We start from the raw sequence: 20,202 nt of genomic DNA on the forward strand, positions 1-20,202 counted from the left end.
CTGAGGAGGGGAATGGGGTCTGCATGCAAAGTCTGGATCAGAACAGGTCATCAATCCACAGAAATGTTTCCTGGATTTCTGTGGAGCAGACGGTCCATCCATGTGTATAGAAGACAGCGCTCTATGTACAATCCCTGGCTGCTCTGCGTAGCAAACAGGGTGCCCCCCATAGACCAGCACACTGCTCTCCTGAAATACTCTGTGCTGCTGTCACCCTGCTCCTTCCACCACATATCTCCCAGAATCCTTGCTGCCTGCCATCCTCGGTGACTGTCTACTTGTCAGTATAAGGCTGCCGTCACACTAGCAGTATTTGGTCAGTATTTTACCTCAGTATTTGTAGCCAAAACCAGGAGTGGGTGATAAATACAGAAGTGGTGCATATGTTTCTATTATACTTTTCCTCTATTTGTTCCACTCCTGGTTTTGGCTTACAAATACTGAGGTAAAATACTGACCAAATACTGTTAGGGTACGTGTCCACGTTCAGGATGGCCGGCGGTATCGCCGGAGCGGCGAAGCCGCTCGGCGCTAAGCCCTGCCCCCTTTCTGGGACGCGATGATGCCGGATGTGTTAACTGTACACATCCGGGATCATCGCACCCTCGCATAGCGCCCTGTGATATATAATATAACCGTCTCGTCCCACGAAGTAATCCATCTGAAGGGGTTAACTAATATTACAGGCACGAGCTGCGATAAACCACTCGCTCGTGCCTGTAATCCCCCGGGTGCTGAAAGGAAAGCTGGATCTGTACTTACATTGAGTCGCGGTGAGGCGCCCTCTGGTGGATGTTCTCATGAACTGCAGCCTGGGAACTTTTTCCCACGCTCCAGGTCATATGAGGACATCCACCAGGGGGCGCATCACCGCGACTGAAGGACATGTAGGTCAATGACCTACATTTCATTCATTCGCCGGGGAATTACAAGCAGGAGCACACCGCTGCATTAGCAGGGCTCCTGCCTGTAATATTAGTTAACCCCTTCAGATGGATTACCTCGTGGGACGAGACGGTTCACCAGAAGGTATGTATCTTGTGCGTTTATTATTTTGCCAAGCGAGGGCCTGGAAATGGATTGAGAGAGCAATAAATTATTACAACAACCGCTGTGTTTATTTCATTAAAATACTTTTAAATCATGTGTGTGTGTGTTTTTTTAACCCTTTCAAACAATTGGATTAATAATGGATAGGTGTCATAATTGACGCCTCTCCATTATTAATCTGGCTTAATGTCACCTTACAATAGCAAGGTGGCATTAACCCTTCATTACCCCATATCCCACCGCTACAGGGAGTGGGAAGAGAGTGGCCAAGTGCCAGAATAGGCGCATCTTCCAGATGTGCCTTTTCTGGGGTGGCTGGGGGCAGATGTTTTTAGCCACGGGGGGGGGGGGCCAATAACCATGGACCCTCTCCTGGCTATTAATATCTGCCCTCAGTCACTGGCTTTACCATTCTGGCGGAGAAAATTGCGCGGGAGCCCACGCCAATTTTTTCCGCCATTTAACCCTTTATTTTAGCAGCTACAGCGCTGAAATTTTGCACATACACACTACTAACATTAGTAGTGTGGAATATGCAAAAAAAAAAGGGGATATGAGATGGTTTACTGTATGTAATCATGTCTCATATCCTGTCGGGTTTGTGCAGGAGAAATGAAAAGCCGGCAATTGAATTACCGACTTTTCACTAACACCGCTGCGTATTTCTCGCAAGTCACACTGCTGGTCCGTGTGGAATCCGTATTTTTCTCGCCCCCATAGACTTTCATTGGCGATTTTTTTGCGCAATACGCTGACAAACGCAGCATGCTGTGATTTTGTACGGCCGTAGAAAGCCGTATAATACTGAACCGTAATATACGGCTAATAGGAGCAGCCCCATTGAGAATAATTGTGCCGTATTTAATGCGAGTTTTACGGACGTAGTTTCTGCGCTCTTACGTCCGTAAAACACGCATGTGTGACCCCGGCCTGAATCTCATCCTCTCTTATCCCTTAGCAAACACCCAGAAGGGGAGGAGAGGAGACATCACACAGGTCAGCAGACTCCGCCCATAATTACTGCAGTGCAGTAATGTGAGCTAGTTGTACACTAGGTTTTTGTCAAATTTCATTAGCTGCTCCCCCTAGTGTTTAAAAGTGGAAATGCCAAACCTTTTAAAATTATTTTTCATATTTTACTAAATTATAAACAAATGATAATATTTTTTAAGAAAATGTAAACATTAATTCTTAACATTTTTTTCAATCGCTGGAAATTTTTTTTTTTTTATGGCACCTTCCCTTTAAGAGTGGAGCATTGTACGGCGAGGAATCTTTTATCTACTTTAGGAACAAGGGAGGACACCCTTTCGCATGGCTGGAAACTCTCAAGGGACGGAAATGTTATGAGATCAGAGTCATGATAGATTGCCAGTTACATAAAAAGAATGTTTTACTGTATCCATGCCAATGTCAAATACGCAGATCTTATAAATGAATAGTAGTGTACCTTATAGTTGCTGATTTAAAATCTATGACTATGGATCTTGTTTGATTGTCTCTTCTCTTTTTTTCTCAGCCGGGTCCTGATTGTAAATACCTTCCTTTACTCGCAGCAAGCCGCTCCATATTTGTACCTCTCTTTATGTTTTGTAACATTCCCGACCGCACGTACCTCTACAGCTTCTTCTTCAATGATGCCTGGTTTATCATCTTCATGATCTTCTTCTCTGTCAGCAATGGCTACTTTGTATCTCTCCCCATGTGTTTGGCACCCACGTGAGTAGCAAAATTAGCAAACTAAGCTTTGTTTTACAGGATTCTGTGAAGACTTGTCTTGAGAAAGGTGTTCTGTAGGATCAGTTGACTTTAGTAACGCAGAGATCGTTTAAAGGGAATTTGTCATCAGAAAATGACCAATTGTTTAAATCTTAAGTCATTTTTTTTTTTTTTAAGTTTTTGGTGATTTTTTTTCTCCATATCATTATGTAATTTATTTATAATTATTAAAAAATCTCTCACATTTTTTACACTGGCCACTAGGCCTTATTCTTGAGCCCTGCACCTAATCAGCGCATAAGGCTACTTTCACACTAGCGTTAACTGCAATACGTCGCAAATGCGTCGTTTTGCCGAAAATACGCATCCAGCAAAAGTTCTTGCTGGATACGTTTTTTCGTCATAGACTAACATTAGCGACGCATTTGCGACGCATTGCCAAACGTTGCGTCCGTTTTGCGACGCTTGGGCGTGTGGTAGCGGACCGTCGGGAGAAAAAAACGTTACATGTAACGTTTTTTGCTCCCGACGGTCCGCTTTTTCCGACCGCGCATGCGCGGCCGGAACTCCGCCCCCACCTCCCCGCACTTCCCCGCACCTCACAATGGGGCAGCGGATGCGTGGGAAAAATGCATCCGCTGCCCCCGTTGTGCGGCGGAGACCACGCTAGCGTCGGGAACGTCGGCCCGACGCACAGCGACGGGTTGTTCCCGACGCTAGTGTGAAAGTAGCCTAAGTGTTTTTATTTTGTAAGTGCCAAACATTCATGTCTAGAAGGGGTTGTCCTAGTAGTGAACTACCCCTTTAATGAGTCAGAACCAATGAATTGCTATCCATATGCCTACTGAAAATAACAAACAGTATGAGTCCAATATTAGGCCTAGTGGCCATCATGAACATTGCAAGGATTCTTGATTTTGTATTTTTAATTTAGACAACTGTATGAAAAAAACCTAATCAACAATGTTTTAAAAAATAAAACCGAATTAATTTTTTTGTTTTTTGGGAGAATTTTATATTTTGTATCATCTTTAACGTGTTTTTTTTTCCTGTAATTTTAAGATCTCTATGCATGTAGCTTTTTGTTCTCTAGTTAAATGATAAACCCTATTATGGTCAGCGGGATTAGTCTGGCACCATTCCTGTCTATTATGTGCCAGATACAGCTCACTGTGAAAGACAGTTGTGACTGATAACACCGCAGTTGTTGTACAGTTGTCAAATGTCTTTCCAAAAACTACTAGTAGTGTAAAATAACAATTACATACACTCACTTCTTCTTTTCCCCAGCAATCCAGCATTAGTACTCGGCCGACCTTCCTGTCTTAGCAAAGAGATCAGCATGTGACCACGTCAGCCAGTCTGTGGCCACTGCAGTCATGGGCTTTACTACTGGCATCAGCGCTTCTTGACCGAAGCCGTGATACCATTATTGCATCATGAGTACTGATGAACGCCTCAGTGCTAGGTTATTGGGGGAAGAGTTGTTTAATGCCCTGTTCAGACAGGTCGACCCGAATCCTATGTGCACAGAACAATTGTATACCGGCAGCACGTGTCCTGTTTACAAAGGACCATGTTGATTTTTATTGCTGGCATGAATGAGCGCTTTGCTTATTTGTGCGGTGATTGCCATCATATTTATACAACTTAAAAATTGTTCATGACATTTAATAAATGAGTCTAATGAAAAAAAAGGAAAAGGGTGAAACTTGGTCAAAGGAGCGCCGAAAGGAAACTCTAACACCAGAATGGGGTTTAAGCCACAACGCGTTTCAACGGAAGTACCGTCTTCATCAGGTGGACAAATGTCAATGACAAACGTGAATCAAAATAATCCTATCCATAACCTTAGGTAAAAATAAAGGAAATGTTATTAGGACAGGTAAGATGGCTATTTCCTGCCATCAGTCTCCTGTGAGGAATTGCTGTGCAAAGGACATTGAAAATATCTGAATAACTTGCTGGGATGAGGAGTCTTTAAATATGACATTATATACAACCTTTGTTTCTTTTCCAGGAAAGTATTAAAACATGAGAGTGAAACTACAGGGGCCCTCATGACCTTCTTCTTGGCCTTGGGACTGTCAGTCGGCGCGGGATTATCCTTCGGCTTCAAAGTACTTTTATAAGTAGAAGACTTGAATCTCCATCTATGTTACAATAGTCCTCCTATCCTGACCCTCAGTTGTGTCCTGCAAGGGAGAAATCTGCACTGATCTCGGCCGTTTACTGTTTTCTTATAATATTTGTTTGATTGTTTTTTACTTATTTTCCTTCTATATAGTTTATTGTCTATTTTAGGCCAACAGTTGTCTCCCATCTTTAATGATCATTGCTGCTGCATTTTTATACATAAGAAAACTATTCTTAAAAGGGGTATTCTCATCTCCAAGATCCTAGTAGGTTTACTAATAATATTAGCAAATACCTCCAATTAGAAATGTAGTATAGTCCTTGTGATAAGCTATGTCGCATACCCCATTTGCAGGGCATTGCAGTTGCTTAGGCATCCATAGTTACGACCACTCATAGTGACAGTGAGCTGTTATTGGTCGTAACCATGGATACTAGGCAACTGCAATGCTCTGCATATGAAGTAAGGACATAGCTAGCCACAAGAACTATACTATATTTCTAATTGGAGGTATTTGCTATTATTATTATGACTACACCTGTGACATTTTGGGATGGGATCTTTTTAGATGGGAATACCCCTTTAAACTATTCAGAACTGAAGCTGTTTTTTGAGTTATTTTTAGGTGTAATATTGAAAATAGGAATAGCCTGTAGCTTCTCGGAAACTAATGTCTGCCAAATTGTATATCCTCTATAGAAGTTATCCACATTTATCACAAAACATTCTTGAAAAAAAAGCATCAGATGATCAAAAACCATTTCCTTCCCAAGAATTGCTCTAGAACTTTTACGAGCAGTATTTTATCCTGTCTGTTAATATGTAGCTGATTGACCATATGTCACAATGTCTGTGTCCGGAACCAAAATGACCATGGTTGGTCAGAAGGTCTTGCAGAGTTGGTTCTGTTATGTTTCATCTCTTCTAAATGGTCCACATGAGTCTTTTTTTTTTTTTTTTTTTTGTCAATAGAGATTAGTTCTATGGAAAAAAAGTGTGAGAAACCAACCACGGGAGATTTGTGCCAGGTTATGTTCACATGGTATATATCACATGGTATATATCACATGGTATATATAATCTGCTGATTTTAAAGTCTGAATTTTCCAGGCGAGTAATGAACCTGTTGTAATGAATACAACAGCAACAAAATTAAGATGAGTTTGTGGCAAATTTCATCTACACGTTGGGAATAAAATTAGCGCAGAAATTGACATGAAAAAATGTTCAGAAAAATCTGCACGCAAGTTTTTCACGTGGAGTCACGGTAGATTTTTTGCGTATTCTTTTTTTCTGCTCAGTTTTCATCCCGTGTGGATGCGCCCTCCTCATAGGAACTGGAAAATCGTCTGCGTTTTACAGTATCAGGGTTATACATGAGATGTTATGAGATAATGGAGCATGTACTTCTTTCAGGTTGTGGATACACTGCTTCTTTAAGGCCGGATCCACATGTCCGTGTACAGATGGCAGTTTCCGCTCTGACTACTTATCACCAGACCTGAACTAACGAGCCTTATAGATAACTATGAGACTGTTCGTTCAGTTTGTGAGTCGGTGTCGGTCCAGAAATCGCTGCCTGTGATGAGTGCGAATCAAGCCTAAGGCTCCTTTCACACATCAGTTTTTTTGCCATCAGTCAGAATCCGTCAAATTGTGAAAAAAGAACGGATCCGTCGCAGATTGTGAAAAACCTATGCGACGGACCCATTTTTTTGGCCGGATCCCACAGGCTGATGCAGCTAATTGGATCCTAAACAAATATGAGCATGCTCAGTTAAAAAAAAAACGGAATCCGTCGCCGGATTCTGTAATTTGACGGATCTGGTGCCATAGGCTTCCATTCTAGCAAACGACGGCGAAGTCGCTGTCCGTTTTTTCGACAGAAACAACAAACATTACTATGTCCGTACACAAGGATATATCTTCATCCTGTTACCTCTGATACAGGAGATTACGCTCCCTGCACACTTGCAGCTCTATTTAAAAAGATTTTAGCAATAAACTTGTAAAATGTACATTTTTATATTACTTTAGCTAATATTATTTATAGGATTTTAAAGGGAGCAAATCCAAGTTTATTTTTAGGACTTTTTTTTTTTTAGTTGTCTGGTTGGAAAGGGAACACTCCGAATAGTGAAGGGTAGTTGTTAATGAGTATATAAGTACTTTCCAACGCTTGTATTATAAGCGCGTTTCCATATACTCTTTGGCTGTGTGCTGCTATATTATTGATGAAACGTTCATATATTGTGTGTAAAACGCTTATTATATTTTTTATTTTATCCTATTGTAATAGACGGCTCTGATCTCACCCAAATCAACACGAGTATGTATGTCATGTCCCTGTTACATGTAGGATTCATGAGTGTGAACCTTATAGATGTGTGTCAGTGGAGTGGATGGATGTCCGAAGTAGAGGAGATATTTCCAGAATGTGACATTTTACAGTATCATCGACCTGGGTATATAATACAATGTAGTGGCGCGGCAGTCACCAGTGTGTGAGGTACCACTCTGTATCATAGGATGTTGCTGTTACAAAGCAGATCAACAACTTCATTTTTGCATTTATTATTTTATGTTAAATGCTCAACATTGGGGCAAAACAAAAAAAAACCAAACATTTTATCAGTTTATTTTTGTATGAATAAAACATTTTTTGTGATAAACCTCTGTTTTATTGTATGATTTTAAAACCACTACTGAGTAATGCCATCCTGTGACGTCTAGTTCGACTAGCCGCACAGGTTGTATCCTGGCAGTAAGATCAAAAAAGTTGAAATAATCATCTCGGCGGCATCGTATTCTGTGCAGGGAGCGTCCTTTAGAACGTGTCGCTGCGTATTTTATGAAATTCTAATATTGGACAAGCTGCACTTTGCACGTTTGGAGGAGGAGATCAGCGTCTCCCAGACGTTTCTGCCCCGGAGAGATTAAGAGAGGAATTGCTGAGGGGTGCAAGCACGTGCTTCTGTTCATTTGGGGCGGTTAGTGTTGTAGTCGCACTAGACATGCAGTCAGCGGTGCAAAATGAGGCTGCTTTTCTCTATATATCAGGGATAAATTGTAGTATGAAGCACCTTATTCTACAGTCTCATCCTTTCCTACCAAGTTACATAAAAACAAGTGTGCAGCCAAGAAATCGCATTATCAGTAAAATGAGTTATACGTAAGCGTTCAGTGACTTGCATTGGATATGGTCTTATCCACACATCCAGCTGCTGGGCCAGACCTGGTATGGTGATCTGCACACTGATATAGGAGTAACAGCTGTGACGTTCAGGGCTGCCTTCTGCTACATGGATTGTGAATTCAGGCCCGACTGCTGCACACAAGTCATTGAAATTACATGCTCATTATCATCGGTGGTAATGTGCTCATGAGGCCTCATTCAGATGTCATTTTTCCACGTGCGAGAATAACAGACCGACTATTTTAATAACATTGATCAGAGTGTGGTCTGTTCTTCTCGTAAGTGGAGAAATTAAAAAAAAAAAAAGTTTCTCCACCTTCTGCTTTCTGACAGTCTGTGAAAACTGGACCGTACTCAGATATATAAATATTTTCTATGCTGTAGTCCGGAATAAATAATTGCCCGTCATAGTGCTTTCTGCATAAAATATTCCCCCCACACAGCCCCTCTCTATAATATCCCCCACATTGCCCCTCCATGATGCCCACCTCTCCATGAAATACCCCCATACTGCTTCTCTCTATAGTATACTCTCACACTGTCCTCTATAGTATACCCCCTCGCCCTTCTCTATAAATGCCCCCCCATACTGTCCTCTATAGTATACCCCCTCGCTGCCCTTCTCTATAATATGCCCCTCATGCTGCCTTCTCTATAATATGACCTTAATACTGCCCTTCTCTATAATATGCCCCTCATACTGTCCTCTATAGTGTACCCCCTCACTGCCGTTCTCTATAATATGCCCCCCATACTGTCCTCTAAAGTATACCCCCTCGCTGCCCTTCTCTATAATATGCCCCTCATGCTGCCCTTCTCTATAATATGCCCCTCATACTGTCCTCTATAGTGTACCCCCTCGCTGCCCTTCTCTATAATATGCCCCCCATACTGTCCCTCTCTATAGCATACCCCCTCGCTGCCCTTCTCTATAATATGCCCCCCATACTGTCCTCTATAGTATACCCCCTCGCTGCCCTTCTCTATAATATGCCCCTCATGCTGCCTTCTCTATAATATGACCTTAATACTGCCCTTCTCTATAATATGCCCCTCATACTGTCCTCTATAGTGTACCCCCTCACTGCCGTTCTCTATAATATGCCCCCAATACTGTCCTCTAAAGTATACCCCCTCGCTGCCCTTCTCTATAATATGCCCCTCATGCTGCCCTTCTCTATAATATGCCCCTCATACTGTCCTCTATAGTGTACCCCCTCGCTGCCCTTCTCTATAATATGCCCCCCATACTGTCCCTCTCTATAGCATACCCCCTCGCTGCCCTTCTCTATAATATGCCCCCCATACTGTCCTCTATAGTATACCCCCTCGCTGCCCTTCTCTATAATATGTCCCCCATACTGTCCTCTATAGTATACCCCGCATACTGTCCTCTATAGTATACCCCCTCACTGCCCTTCTCTATAATATGCCCCCAATACTGCCCCTCTCCATAATGTCCACCCTCACAGCCCCTCCATAAAATACCCGCATACTGCCCCTCTCTATTGTATACCCCCTGTAGAGGTTTGTACTCTCAGCTGCAGTTAAGGTAGGCACAGGAAGCAATATTGCTGAAATATCCAGGCACGTTTATTTAAACTGCATAAACCGCTCGGGATAGCAAAACAATAGAACAGCCTTTTCCGGCGCAAAGTGAAAACATAAGGTAAAAAGGCCATACAACATACAGCGGGTCCGCTCGCTCAGGATAATGTCTGGTTCTTTAGGCCTTAGCACAGACCAACACACAGAAGATCCACACATCTCCAGACCCAGACAATGAATGAGACACTCTGTCTCCATTTTATTTGTTAAACCAAGCCCCTGCGGTAGGGATATGTGAGCAGTCATTCCCACCCATCTCGTATGACTCTCTTATGCTCGTAAAACCCGGCCCTGGAATGGCATAAGAACTCTCTCAGCACTATATGTGCTGGAGCATGCTTACGAGCTCACATCACTGCAGCTAATAACTGCGATGACACACATCTCCCCTCAAGGACCCATCCAGTGGCCATCTTACACCCCACACTGCCCTTCTCTATAATATGCCCCCCATACTTCCCCTCTTCATAATGTCCACCCTCACAGCCCCTCCATAATATACCCCCACACTTCCCCTCTCCATAATGTCAACCCTCACCATTATCACGGTGATCTGCGAGGAACTCTGACTTTTTCCCACAGTGCTGAGGTCACCGCAGGTCAGCCTGGCTGGGAACCCAGCCTCAGTGACCCACAGTAACCTTGATGATATCACTAATGCTTCGCTCGCCTCAGCAGTTCAGTCACCAGTGGTTCTCAACCTGGACGGTCGCATCTTGGCACAGTCCAGGTTGAAAACTATTCATCCACCAGACATGGATTACGGCATGGGTCAAAACGATGGACAGATGAGGGATATTGGCTTTTTTTTGTTTGTTTGTTTTATTACAGGAGACGAGGGATTCAGTGGTATTAGGCGTTAGGTGAGTATAACTTTTTATTTTTAAATAAAAAAGGAAAAGCGTGTTTTGTTTTATTTCAAATAAAAGATTTATAGACGCCTCTGTATTACCAAGCTATGGTCTTGATGTCACCAAATACAAAGGTGACAATAACCCCGCAAATATGAACCCCACTTGCCACTGCTACAGGGCAAGTGGGAGGAGACAGGCAAAGCATCAGAATTGGCGCATTATTTATTATTATAGTGCCATTTATTCCATGGCGCTTTACATGTGAGGGGGGTATACATAATAAAAACAAGTACAATAATCTTAATCAATGCAAGTCACGACTGGTACAGCAGGAGAGAGGACCCTGCCCGCGAGGGCTCAGAATCTACAAGGGATTGGTGAGGATACAGGAGGTGAGGGTAGAGCTGGTCGTGCAGTGGTTTGGTGGATCGGTGGTTACTGCAGGTTGTAGGCTCGTCGGAAGAGGTGGGTCTTAAGGTTCTTTTTGAAGTTTTCAATGGTAGGTGAGAGTCTGATATGTTTGGGTAGAGAGTTCCAGAGTATGAGGGATGTGCGGGAGAAATCTTGTATGCGATTGTGGGAAGAGGAGATAAGAGGGGAGTAGAGAAGGAGATCTTGTGAGTATCGGAGGTTGCGTGGAGGTAAGAACCGGGAGACGAGGTCACAGATGTATGGAGGAGACAGGTTGTGGATGGCTTTGTATGTCATGGTTAGGCTTTTGTACTGGAGTCTCTGGGCAATGGGGAGCCAGTGAAGGGATTGACAGGGGAGAGGCCGGGGAATAGCGGGGAGACAGGTGGATTAGTCGGGCGCCTATTCTATGTGGCTGTGAGCTGCTACATTTAGGCTGGGGTCAATATCAATGGTCCCTTCCGGTTTCGCTCTGCTCTTGCTGCTGCAGAATCTCTTGCTGCAGCTCCTCTCCGCATACCTTGTGGTTTAGCTCTGCTCTTGCTGCAGGATCTCTTGCTGCATCTCCTCTCCGCATACCTTGCGGTTTCGCTCTGCTCTTGCTGCTGCAGAATCTCTTGCTGCAGCTCCTCTCCGCATACCTTGCGGTTTCGCTCTGCTCTTGCTGCTGCAGAATCTCTTGCTGCAGCTCCTCTCCGCATACCTTGCGGTTTTCACTCTGCTTTGCTCTTGCTGTTGCAGAATCTCTTGCTGCAGCTCCTCTCCGCATACCTTGCGGTTCACTCCCTGTGTGAACAGGTCCCAACCTGTTCCTTCCTGCTTGCATCCATACCTGCACCTCCTGTGTGAATAGGTCCAAACCTGTTTCGTCATACTCCACTCTTTCCTGTCAGTTCCAGTACTAGCATCTGCTGTGTCAACAGGTCTCTACCTGTTCCTTCATACACCGTGCCTGCCAGCCCAGTGACTCTGCCGTGCCTGCCAGCCCTGTGACTGCCGTGCCTGCCAGCCCTGTGACTCTGCCGTGCCTGCCAGCCCTGTGACTCTGCCGTGCCTGCCAGCCCTGTGACTCTGCCGTGCCTGCCAGCCCTGTTTCTCTGCCGTGCCTGTTCTAGTGTTCCTGTTCTCCAAGTGGGATCAGCAGCCACAGTCAGACACCACCCTGGAGTAGCACTGGCAGCTGCCTGCCGCACAAGCCTGATCTCACCATCAGAGGCTCCAGCGAACACCAAGGCAGCTGTCCTAGTCACGCCCCTTCCAGGGTAGTCAGGTTTGTGGCACAGTGGGGCCACAACTCCCTGGCTCACGCCCACCTGTCAGGGCATGAGCTTGACACCAGCTGTCAGCTTTAGCTAGGCTGGTTTTCAAAATTGGAGGGACCCCACTCCGTTTTTTATTATCTAAATAATATAAAAATACTGTGTGGGAATCCCTCTATTCTTGATAAACAGCCTTGCTGACAGCTGAGGGTTGCAGCCCCCAGCTGTCAGTTTTGCCTGGCCGGTTATCAAAAATACGTGGGAACCCATGCCTTTTTATGTACTTATATCGCATGCGGCGGCTGATGAATACTCCCATCAGCCTGCGCTCACTGTTATTAGCGTCATCATGTGTAGCAGCTGCCTGCTCTTACTGTTACCTCTTGAATATAACGCTCATCATTCTGGTACTGATGCGGCACACATATGCCACAAGTATTACATACATGGACACGGATATTCCAGGACTGAAAATATCAGGACGTGTGAAACCGACATCACACTGTACACAAAAAGTCAACAGAAAACTATTTCTCTTTGTTCAAAGTTCTGATTTTTTTTTCTTCACTAAAATTGAAAGATAAACTATACACGTTTGGCATCGCTGTGAATTGTCCAAAAACAACGCTGACATCAACCCCAACTACCATTACCCTGATTGTAAACGCACCAGGGCAATTGGGAAGAGACACGACAAAATGCCAGAATTGGTGCATCTATTCGCCACTTCTGGGACGGCTGCCGGCTTGTATTTTTAGGCTAGGGAAGGGCACAATGACCATGGACCTTCCCAGCCTGATAACAGCCCGCAACTGTCTGTTTTACCTTTGCTGGTTATCAAAATAGGGGTTTAAATAAGGCTAAACACGTTTTATGCAGAAAAAAGTAGAATGAGTCTGTTTACCTGGCTAATGCATGGCTTCCTAAGGTCCAGGACTCGCACGGATGAAGGCTGAGCAGTCGGTGTAGGAACAGCAAAAAGGCAGGATGGATCCAGCGAGAAAACGACGACCTTGTAGTAAAATATAGCTTTTAATGAGCCATTTAAAAGAAGAACAACACAGGAATGTGCTAGCACATGACAGCACAATGCACACTGGTGCAGCAGAGACCTTGAAAGGCACTAAAGGGTGCAAGGATATCATATGTAGAGGGCTTGGGACATTATATATGTGCAGGATATACATTCTATCTAATATCTTTCTATATATGTACCGGACTACTGCATGTAATTCTGGGCCCACGGACGGGATGTGGGGGGGCAGTGACGGCTCGATAAGGCTGCAGAACAAAATTGTGCAATGTCAGTGAATAGACTAGCATTGCAAAATACCAGTTAGTGGTATTGCACAAAAACAACAACTATATTAAAGCTTGGGGGTTTTTAACTTTTTTTTTTTTACAACCTTACACAGCGAGTCACCGTGTATCTCCAGTCCTATGAGTGGAATAAGCGCCGGTGATATTGTCATTAATAGTTTTTATCCGTAAGTATAAAATAAAAAATAATGAAAAATCTAAAAGAATCCGACGAGGATGGGATTCGAACCCACGCGTGCAGAGCACAATGGATTAGCAGTCCATCGCCTTAACCACTCGGCCACCTCGTCTGATGAGTTCAGCAGTGCTTCTCCTTCTCTCACATGTCTGGTATGTAGTGACGCACCTACCATTAGGCTGCGCTATAATCTGTTGCTTCTTGCTCGTTTCTTCTATCGTTTCCTAAGCGCCATCCGGCTGTAGGTAGCTTCTGAGCGCCTGCACCATTTATCTTGCGCTTTCCTTTCCGCTGCAGCAGAGGGCGCTGTGAATTTAACGATAACATGTTCTCTTCCTGCTTGAGGCATGATGGGTAAGGGATGCGAGCGGCGCAGTGGGCGGGGCATCTTGTGTAGGCACGCACGTTACGTTGGCACGTCAGCGTGTAGTTCTCAGATGCGAATGACTGCGGCTGGAGGCGTCACGGTGAGGTGTGATGAGAGGGGGCTGCAGGGAGAAGTGTGAGTGCGGCCGCTCCTGAGTAGTGGTGGGCGCAGGGGGCGGTGGTCCTGGCACTGAGGACCCCGTGTGTTGGGTGCAGGGCATAGAGCAGTGTGATGGGTGCACCTTACCAGCTGTCAGGCTTCTTCTACAAGGGTAGGGGTTGATTTTACACCACAAGTGGGAATTGGACCCCCCTCAAAAAGAAAAAGGCGATGCCAACTGCGGTGCGCTGCTCCTTTTTCCGCGTGGTCCTCGTCGCCCTCCTCCTTGTCGCGCTCCTCCAGCTTCTCTACCTCTCGCTTCTCTCTAACCTCCATGGACAGCAGCAGCAGCAGCGCTCTGCCCATCCAGTGCTGGCGGGCACCCCCCGGGCAGAGCCAAGATGGCAGCGGGAGCAGAAGGACCACCTGAAGTCCGTGCTGGCGTCCGGTGGCATCCTAGATGCTGGCGGACAGTACCGCATTTACCGCCATCTCTTGGCCCGTGACGCGGGGCAGTCTAAGGATGTGGCGTTGGCATCTCATGCCAGCCTGAGTAACCTGTGGCATCTGCAGGAGCTGGTGCAGCGGTGGGATGGTAGGATCTCGTTAGCGCTGTTTGCATCTAGCGGAGCCCAGGCGAAACTAGCCGCGGTGCTGACCTATACCCTCGCCCAGCTGTGCCCGTCAGTGAGGCAGAGGGTATCCATCCATCTGGTGTGCCAGTCCGGGGATACAGCCGTCTTCCCAGAACAAGATGACGCAGCCGAGTTTGCCCATCTTCAAACGTGTCAGGCCGTCTTCGCCAAGGCGGCAAATCTGGGCACAAATATAATAAACTACGCAGGGAACACGTCTTACCCCAACAACCTGCTCCGAAACGTCGCCAGGGGCGGAACTGGGAGTGCAGCCTTTGTACTGGTGCTCGATATTGATATGGTGCCCAGTCAGGGGCTGAGATCAGGTTTTTTAGACCTGGCTGATAAGGGGGTTGATCCACACCTGGTATTTGTGGTGCCTGCCTTTGAAATTAGACATACTAGGCGGCTGCCTGGCACCAAGGAGGAATTGCTGCGACTGTACCAGGTGGGAGAAGTGCGAGCGTTTTATGAGGAGTTATGCCCGCGATGCCAAGCACCTACTAACTATTCAGTGTGGCTAAACCTACCGGAGAAGGACCCTTCTGGGAGACTGGCAGTCGCCTACGTGGTGGAGTGGAGAGATCCGTGGGAACCGTTCTATATCGGGAGTAAGGACGTGCCAGCCTACGACGAGAGGTTCAAGCAGTACGGATTCAACAGGATCAGTCAGGTAATGTTCAGATAGATTTTATACCACTGTAGCTTCTGTTTGGAGGCAAGTTAAATGGAGTATCCACTACTGTGATGTGCTTAGGGTAGGTCACCAATATCAGTTTAATGGGGTCTGGCAGCTGATTATATCCTGCATCTGCCAGAGGTGAAGCGTATACAGAGTGGAGCAAAACAGTGCTGTACACTGTAGTGGCTGCTGCCAGGTACTGCAGGTCAGCTCCTATTCACCTGGATGCGATCTGAGCTGCAGTACCCAGACTGACAACTATACAGTCAACGGAGCTGTGCTGTTTCGCTAAGTACACTGTTTACATACAGCCATCGCTGGAGAAAGCGTATCGTGAGGGTGTTGCCTTTCTGACATTTATGACCTATCGTGTGGACTTCCCAGCGGTAGTGGACTTCCCAGCGGTAGTGGACTTCCCAGCGGTAGTGGACTTCCCAGCGGTAGTGGACTTCCCAGCGGTAGTGGACTTCCCAGCGGTAGTGGACTTCCCAGCGGTAGTGGACTTCCCAGCGGTAGTGGACTTCCCAGCGGTAGTGGACTTCCCAGCGGTAGTGGACTTCCCAGCGGTAGTGGACTTCCCAGCGGTAGTGGACTTCCCAGCGGTAGTGGACTTCCCAGCGGTAGTGGACTTCCCAGCGGTAGTGGACTTCCCAGCGGTAGTGGACTTCCCAGCGGTAGTGGACTTCCCAGCGGTAGTGGACTTCCCAGCGGTAGTGGACTTCCCAGCGGTAGTGGACTTCCCAGCGGTAGTGGACTTCCCCAATCTAGAATGTTGGAGCACATAGTAGATTAGGTGAAGGAGTATGAAGAGGATGTCATACAAGCCAGGTGCCTTCTGTGTTATACAGCCAGCACCTGCTTCTAATAACCGTGCCCAGAGGTGACATTGACTCCTGTCATTTAACCATTTTGCTGCTGCTGTCATTTCCTCACATCAACATTGAATTAGTTGTGATTGGCCTGCGCTGTTGGGAGGACGGGCGATGGGTTAACATCAGCCAGGGGTCTACTGAAGGCTCCATATGACATTATCTTTGCAGTCCCATGAAGCCCACCCTGTTCTATATACTGCAATACACCACATGGTCATGTTCTCTAGGGAGACTTTATAAAAAAAAAAAAAAAAGTTGACAAGAAATATAAAAGTTTAAATCACTCCCAGTTTCTCCAATTTAAAAATGAAGAATTAAAAAAAAATAAACATTGTAGTTGTCCAATCTGTGAAATTAGTAAATTTCTACACTGCATAGAAAATTGAAAATGTCTAAATTGGTGTTTCTTTTTTTTCTCATCTCATCATTTAAAAAATGGATTAAAAATCGATCACTATCGTCCACAGCAAAAAAAATAGAAGTATGGCTTCACTGTAACCATACTGACCCAGAGTATCACATTGCTGGATACATTCACCCGCAGAACAAACGCTGTAAAAACAAAATCCATAAAATAATGGCAGAATTGCAATTTTTTTTTTTTTTTTTTTTTTTTTTACTATTTCCCCACAACTTGGATTTTTTTCCCCATTTTTCAGTACATGATATGATGTTGTTCAAAACTACATGTTGTCCTGTAAATAAATAAAGAAATATCATGCCTGTGATAGAGACGTAATATTTATGTCTCTTGTCAAGGAAAAATAAAAAAATGGCCGTGGTTAAAAGGGGTTAAATATAGGGGGGAAAAAAATTCTATGGATGAAGTTTGTCACATACCTAGAGAGTTTATAGATTGTGGCACCAGTAGAGAAGCAGATGTAAGTGTGTCCCTGTAGAGCCGCCCTGTTGTCGTGCGATCTGACAGTATCTTTGTATTTTCCCTGCAGGCTTGTGAGCTGAATATGGCCGGCTTCTCCTTTGCGGTCCTGGACTCTGCATTTTTGCTTCATAAAGGCCATAAGCTTCCGGGGGACTTCCACAGTCAGAAAGAGGAGGAGAACAAAAGAAACCGCTTACTATACAGGGGCTTCAAGGAGGAGCTGAAGATGAAGTACCCCCATTCCAGCAGACGCTGTTAATAGTATTGATGACCTGAACTGTGTGATGAGTGGAAGATGTAGGTCATGGACACTGTATTTTTTAGAATTGCGGGATGGGTCTACATCTAGCGAATCTAACGACCTCCCTCCAATGTGATGCAATGTACCTTTTTATTTATTGATGTGTGCGACTACTCAAAATATGAGACTGCATCTATCGTATTGGTCAGATCAAATTCCTCTATTATTCCTAACATATGGTAATTTCTTAGAATGGATCGAACCCATTCCTCTTCTGTGTATCAAAAGTTGTTTTTTTTTTTTGTTTTTTTTTAAAGTTTTCTGTATAAGACTGGTTTCATACAACTCAAATATTTACTGAACTGAACACTCCGGTAGAGCCCGCCGGCGCTCTGTCGCTGCCTTGGGTGCGGGAGGGCCGCTGGCGCTCTGTCCCTGCCTTGGGTGCGGGAGGGCCGCCGGCGCTCTGTCCCTGCCTTGGGCGCGGGAAGGCCGCCGGCGCTCTGTCCCTGCCTTGGGCGCGGGAGGGCTGTTGGCGCTCTGTCCTTGCCTTGGGCCCGGGAGGGCCGCCGGCGCTCTGTCCCTGCCTTGGGCGCGGGAAGGCCGCCGGCGCTCTGTCCCTGCCTTGGGCGCGGGAGGGCTGTTGGTGCTCTGTCCTTGCCTTGGGCCCGGGAGGGCCGCCAGCGCGCTCTGTCCTTGCCTTTGGCCCGGGAGGGCCGCCGGCGCTCTGTCCTTGCCTTGGGCGCGGGAGGGTCGCCGGCGCTCTGTCCCTGCCATGGGAAGCAGGCCTAGCCTGATAAATGACTAATAACCCTCTTCTGAATGCACACAGAGAACTCAATAGTGAAGGAAGGAGAACTGCCTCACACAACACATAAGGTGGGAATAAACTTTTTATTCTTATTATGTAAAGGGTCTCTGTCCGTACATGATGACTGTTCAAACTAAGTCCTGCTCCTCGGTGCTTCACGGTGCAGCAAGTCCTTTATATACTCCTCCCCACCTGCTTGATTTCTCTCAATTTCCACCTCCTCTTCTTTGATTGACAGCTCTGGTTTCATAGCGCCAGATAAGAAGGAAGGTCTTTTTATAAATGATTAGCCCCTATAGGTTGTAAGCTTGCGAGCAGGGCCCTCATTCCTACTGGTATCTATTTTGAACTGTGATTTCTGTTATGCTGTAATTTCTATTGTCTGTACAAATCCCCTCTACAATTTGTAAAGCGCTGCGGAATATGTTGGCGCTATATAAATAAAATTATTATTATTTATTAGCCCCTCTATGAATCACCAATTGCTTGTGCTTGTTTTGAACAGTCATTCTGTGCTGACGGTCCCTTTAATATAAGTAGTGCCCTTTGCTCTTTTCTGTATTGTACACTCGCCTGAAACCTCTCATTACCTCCTTTACCGCAGCTGAAAGTCTATTGTCCTTCTGTATTTTTATTCTTTCTCCTTTTTTTTTCCACCTGTCATTTCTCCACCTTGTTGATCTACTTGCAGTACTTGGAGCTTTAATAAAAAAAGCTCAACCTAGTGTGTGGATTTTTTTATTTTTTTTTTGCTTCATTTATTTTTTTTAAATTATCTTCTCGTTTGTAAAATGTGATCCAGTTGGGTTTGCAGCTTATTGACGACCCCAGCACGTTACACAATTGTATGGAAGGGATCGCTGCTGTCTACTGCTAATAGATGGTTTTGTTTTTTATCTAAAAGGCCATTTACACATGTGTGTTCCTGCCCCATGTATCCTCTGAGGTGTACACAACCATAAGCTACAGCTGCTACTGTACAGTTTTCTATTTTATTTTTCTTGTCTGATTCTCATGGATAATTTGTGAATTTCCTCCCCCCAAATTTCTTGAATTTCTTGTAGGGAACAATTTTTTTTGTAATAATAGTACACAGAAATGCTTATTCAACAGGCAGAGCTCACATGGAGGCATCTTATTACTGCGCCAGTCTTGTCCCCCTAATGTGCAGTGCCTGCATGGGGGGCATTCACAGCATTTCTTCTCCGTGGATATAGTGGTGGCATTTACGCCTGCGTGTTTAGTAATGAAAAGCATTCTGTGTGCTATGTGTGTACTCTGGATCATATATATTTATTACTAGTGATGAGTGGACGTGCTGGGCTAAGGTGTTATCTGAGCATGCTCGGGTTTGAATCCCCGCGGCTGCATGTCTCCTGGCTGTTTGACAGCTGCAACACATGCAGAGATTTCCTCTTTATTTGACAGCCCGCAACACATGCAGCGATTGTCTAACAGCCAGGAGACATGCAGCCGCGGGGACTCAAACATATTCGAGCACGCCGAAGACACTCGGTGAGCACCCGAGCATGCTCAGATAACACCTTATCCAAACACCGTCGCTCATCATAATTTATTACACATCTGACAGTAAAAACTTTTTTCTGCCTTTACTTTTTTTTTTAAATCAAATAATTTTTATTAAAGCATATGACACGCAGTAACACAGTCCGACGCATTTTCCAGACAGGTACAACGAAAACAAAACCTATTAATACATTTTCATTTTACGAAAACGGGACCCTTACCCCATAACCAACCCTCCCTCCCATTATCCAATACAACCAACTGACAACATCTGCCTTTAGGTATTTTTTTTCTTATTAAAAATAGTAATCTTGGATGATCCCTTTAAAGAGAACCTGTCAGCAGGATTTTTC

General features: G+C 45.2%; 2 protein-coding genes and 1 non-coding gene across 6 annotated transcripts in view; 2 read left to right on the forward strand and 1 right to left on the reverse strand.

The window, feature by feature from the left end:
* Positions 1-7,570, forward strand: part of SLC29A2 (solute carrier family 29 member 2) — a 309,542-nt gene extending 301,972 nt beyond the window's left edge. For all 3 annotated transcript variants that reach the window (XM_077287442.1, XM_077287443.1, XM_077287444.1), the window contains exons 12-13: positions 2,570-2,769; positions 4,790-7,570. In XM_077287442.1, coding sequence (XP_077143557.1) covers positions 2,570-2,769; positions 4,790-4,901 — 312 coding nt within the window. In that variant the 3' untranslated portion in view covers positions 4,902-7,570. The remainder of the gene's footprint in view (positions 1-2,569; positions 2,770-4,789) is intronic.
* Positions 7,571-13,762: 6,192 nt separating this feature from the next.
* TRNAS-GCU (transfer RNA serine (anticodon GCU)) lies at positions 13,763-13,844 on the reverse strand. Its single transcript has one exon. It is a non-coding gene; the product is annotated as a tRNA-Ser (tRNA).
* Positions 13,845-14,107: 263 nt separating this feature from the next.
* B4GAT1 (beta-1,4-glucuronyltransferase 1) lies at positions 14,108-19,047 on the forward strand. 2 transcript variants are annotated; one of them, XR_013221527.1, is made up of 2 exons: positions 14,108-15,901; positions 16,152-17,322. XR_013221527.1 is itself a non-coding variant. In XM_077287448.1 (2 exons), exons 1-2 carry the CDS (start codon positions 14,430-14,432, stop codon positions 17,527-17,529), a joined length of 1,269 nt encoding a protein of 422 aa, XP_077143563.1. In that variant the 5' UTR covers positions 14,117-14,429; the 3' UTR covers positions 17,530-19,047. The 2 variants fall into 2 exon arrangements, 1 of the variants encoding a protein (XP_077143563.1); XM_077287448.1 differs by lacking the exon at positions 16,152-17,322 and adding an exon at positions 17,338-19,047 and having other exon boundaries at positions 14,117-15,506.
* The last annotated feature ends 1,155 nt before the right edge of the window (positions 19,048-20,202 follow it).

The sequence above is a fragment of the Ranitomeya variabilis genome, chromosome 2, assembly GCF_051348905.1.
Source record: "Ranitomeya variabilis isolate aRanVar5 chromosome 2, aRanVar5.hap1, whole genome shotgun sequence".
NCBI classification, from domain to species: Eukaryota; Metazoa; Chordata; class Amphibia; order Anura; family Dendrobatidae; genus Ranitomeya; species Ranitomeya variabilis.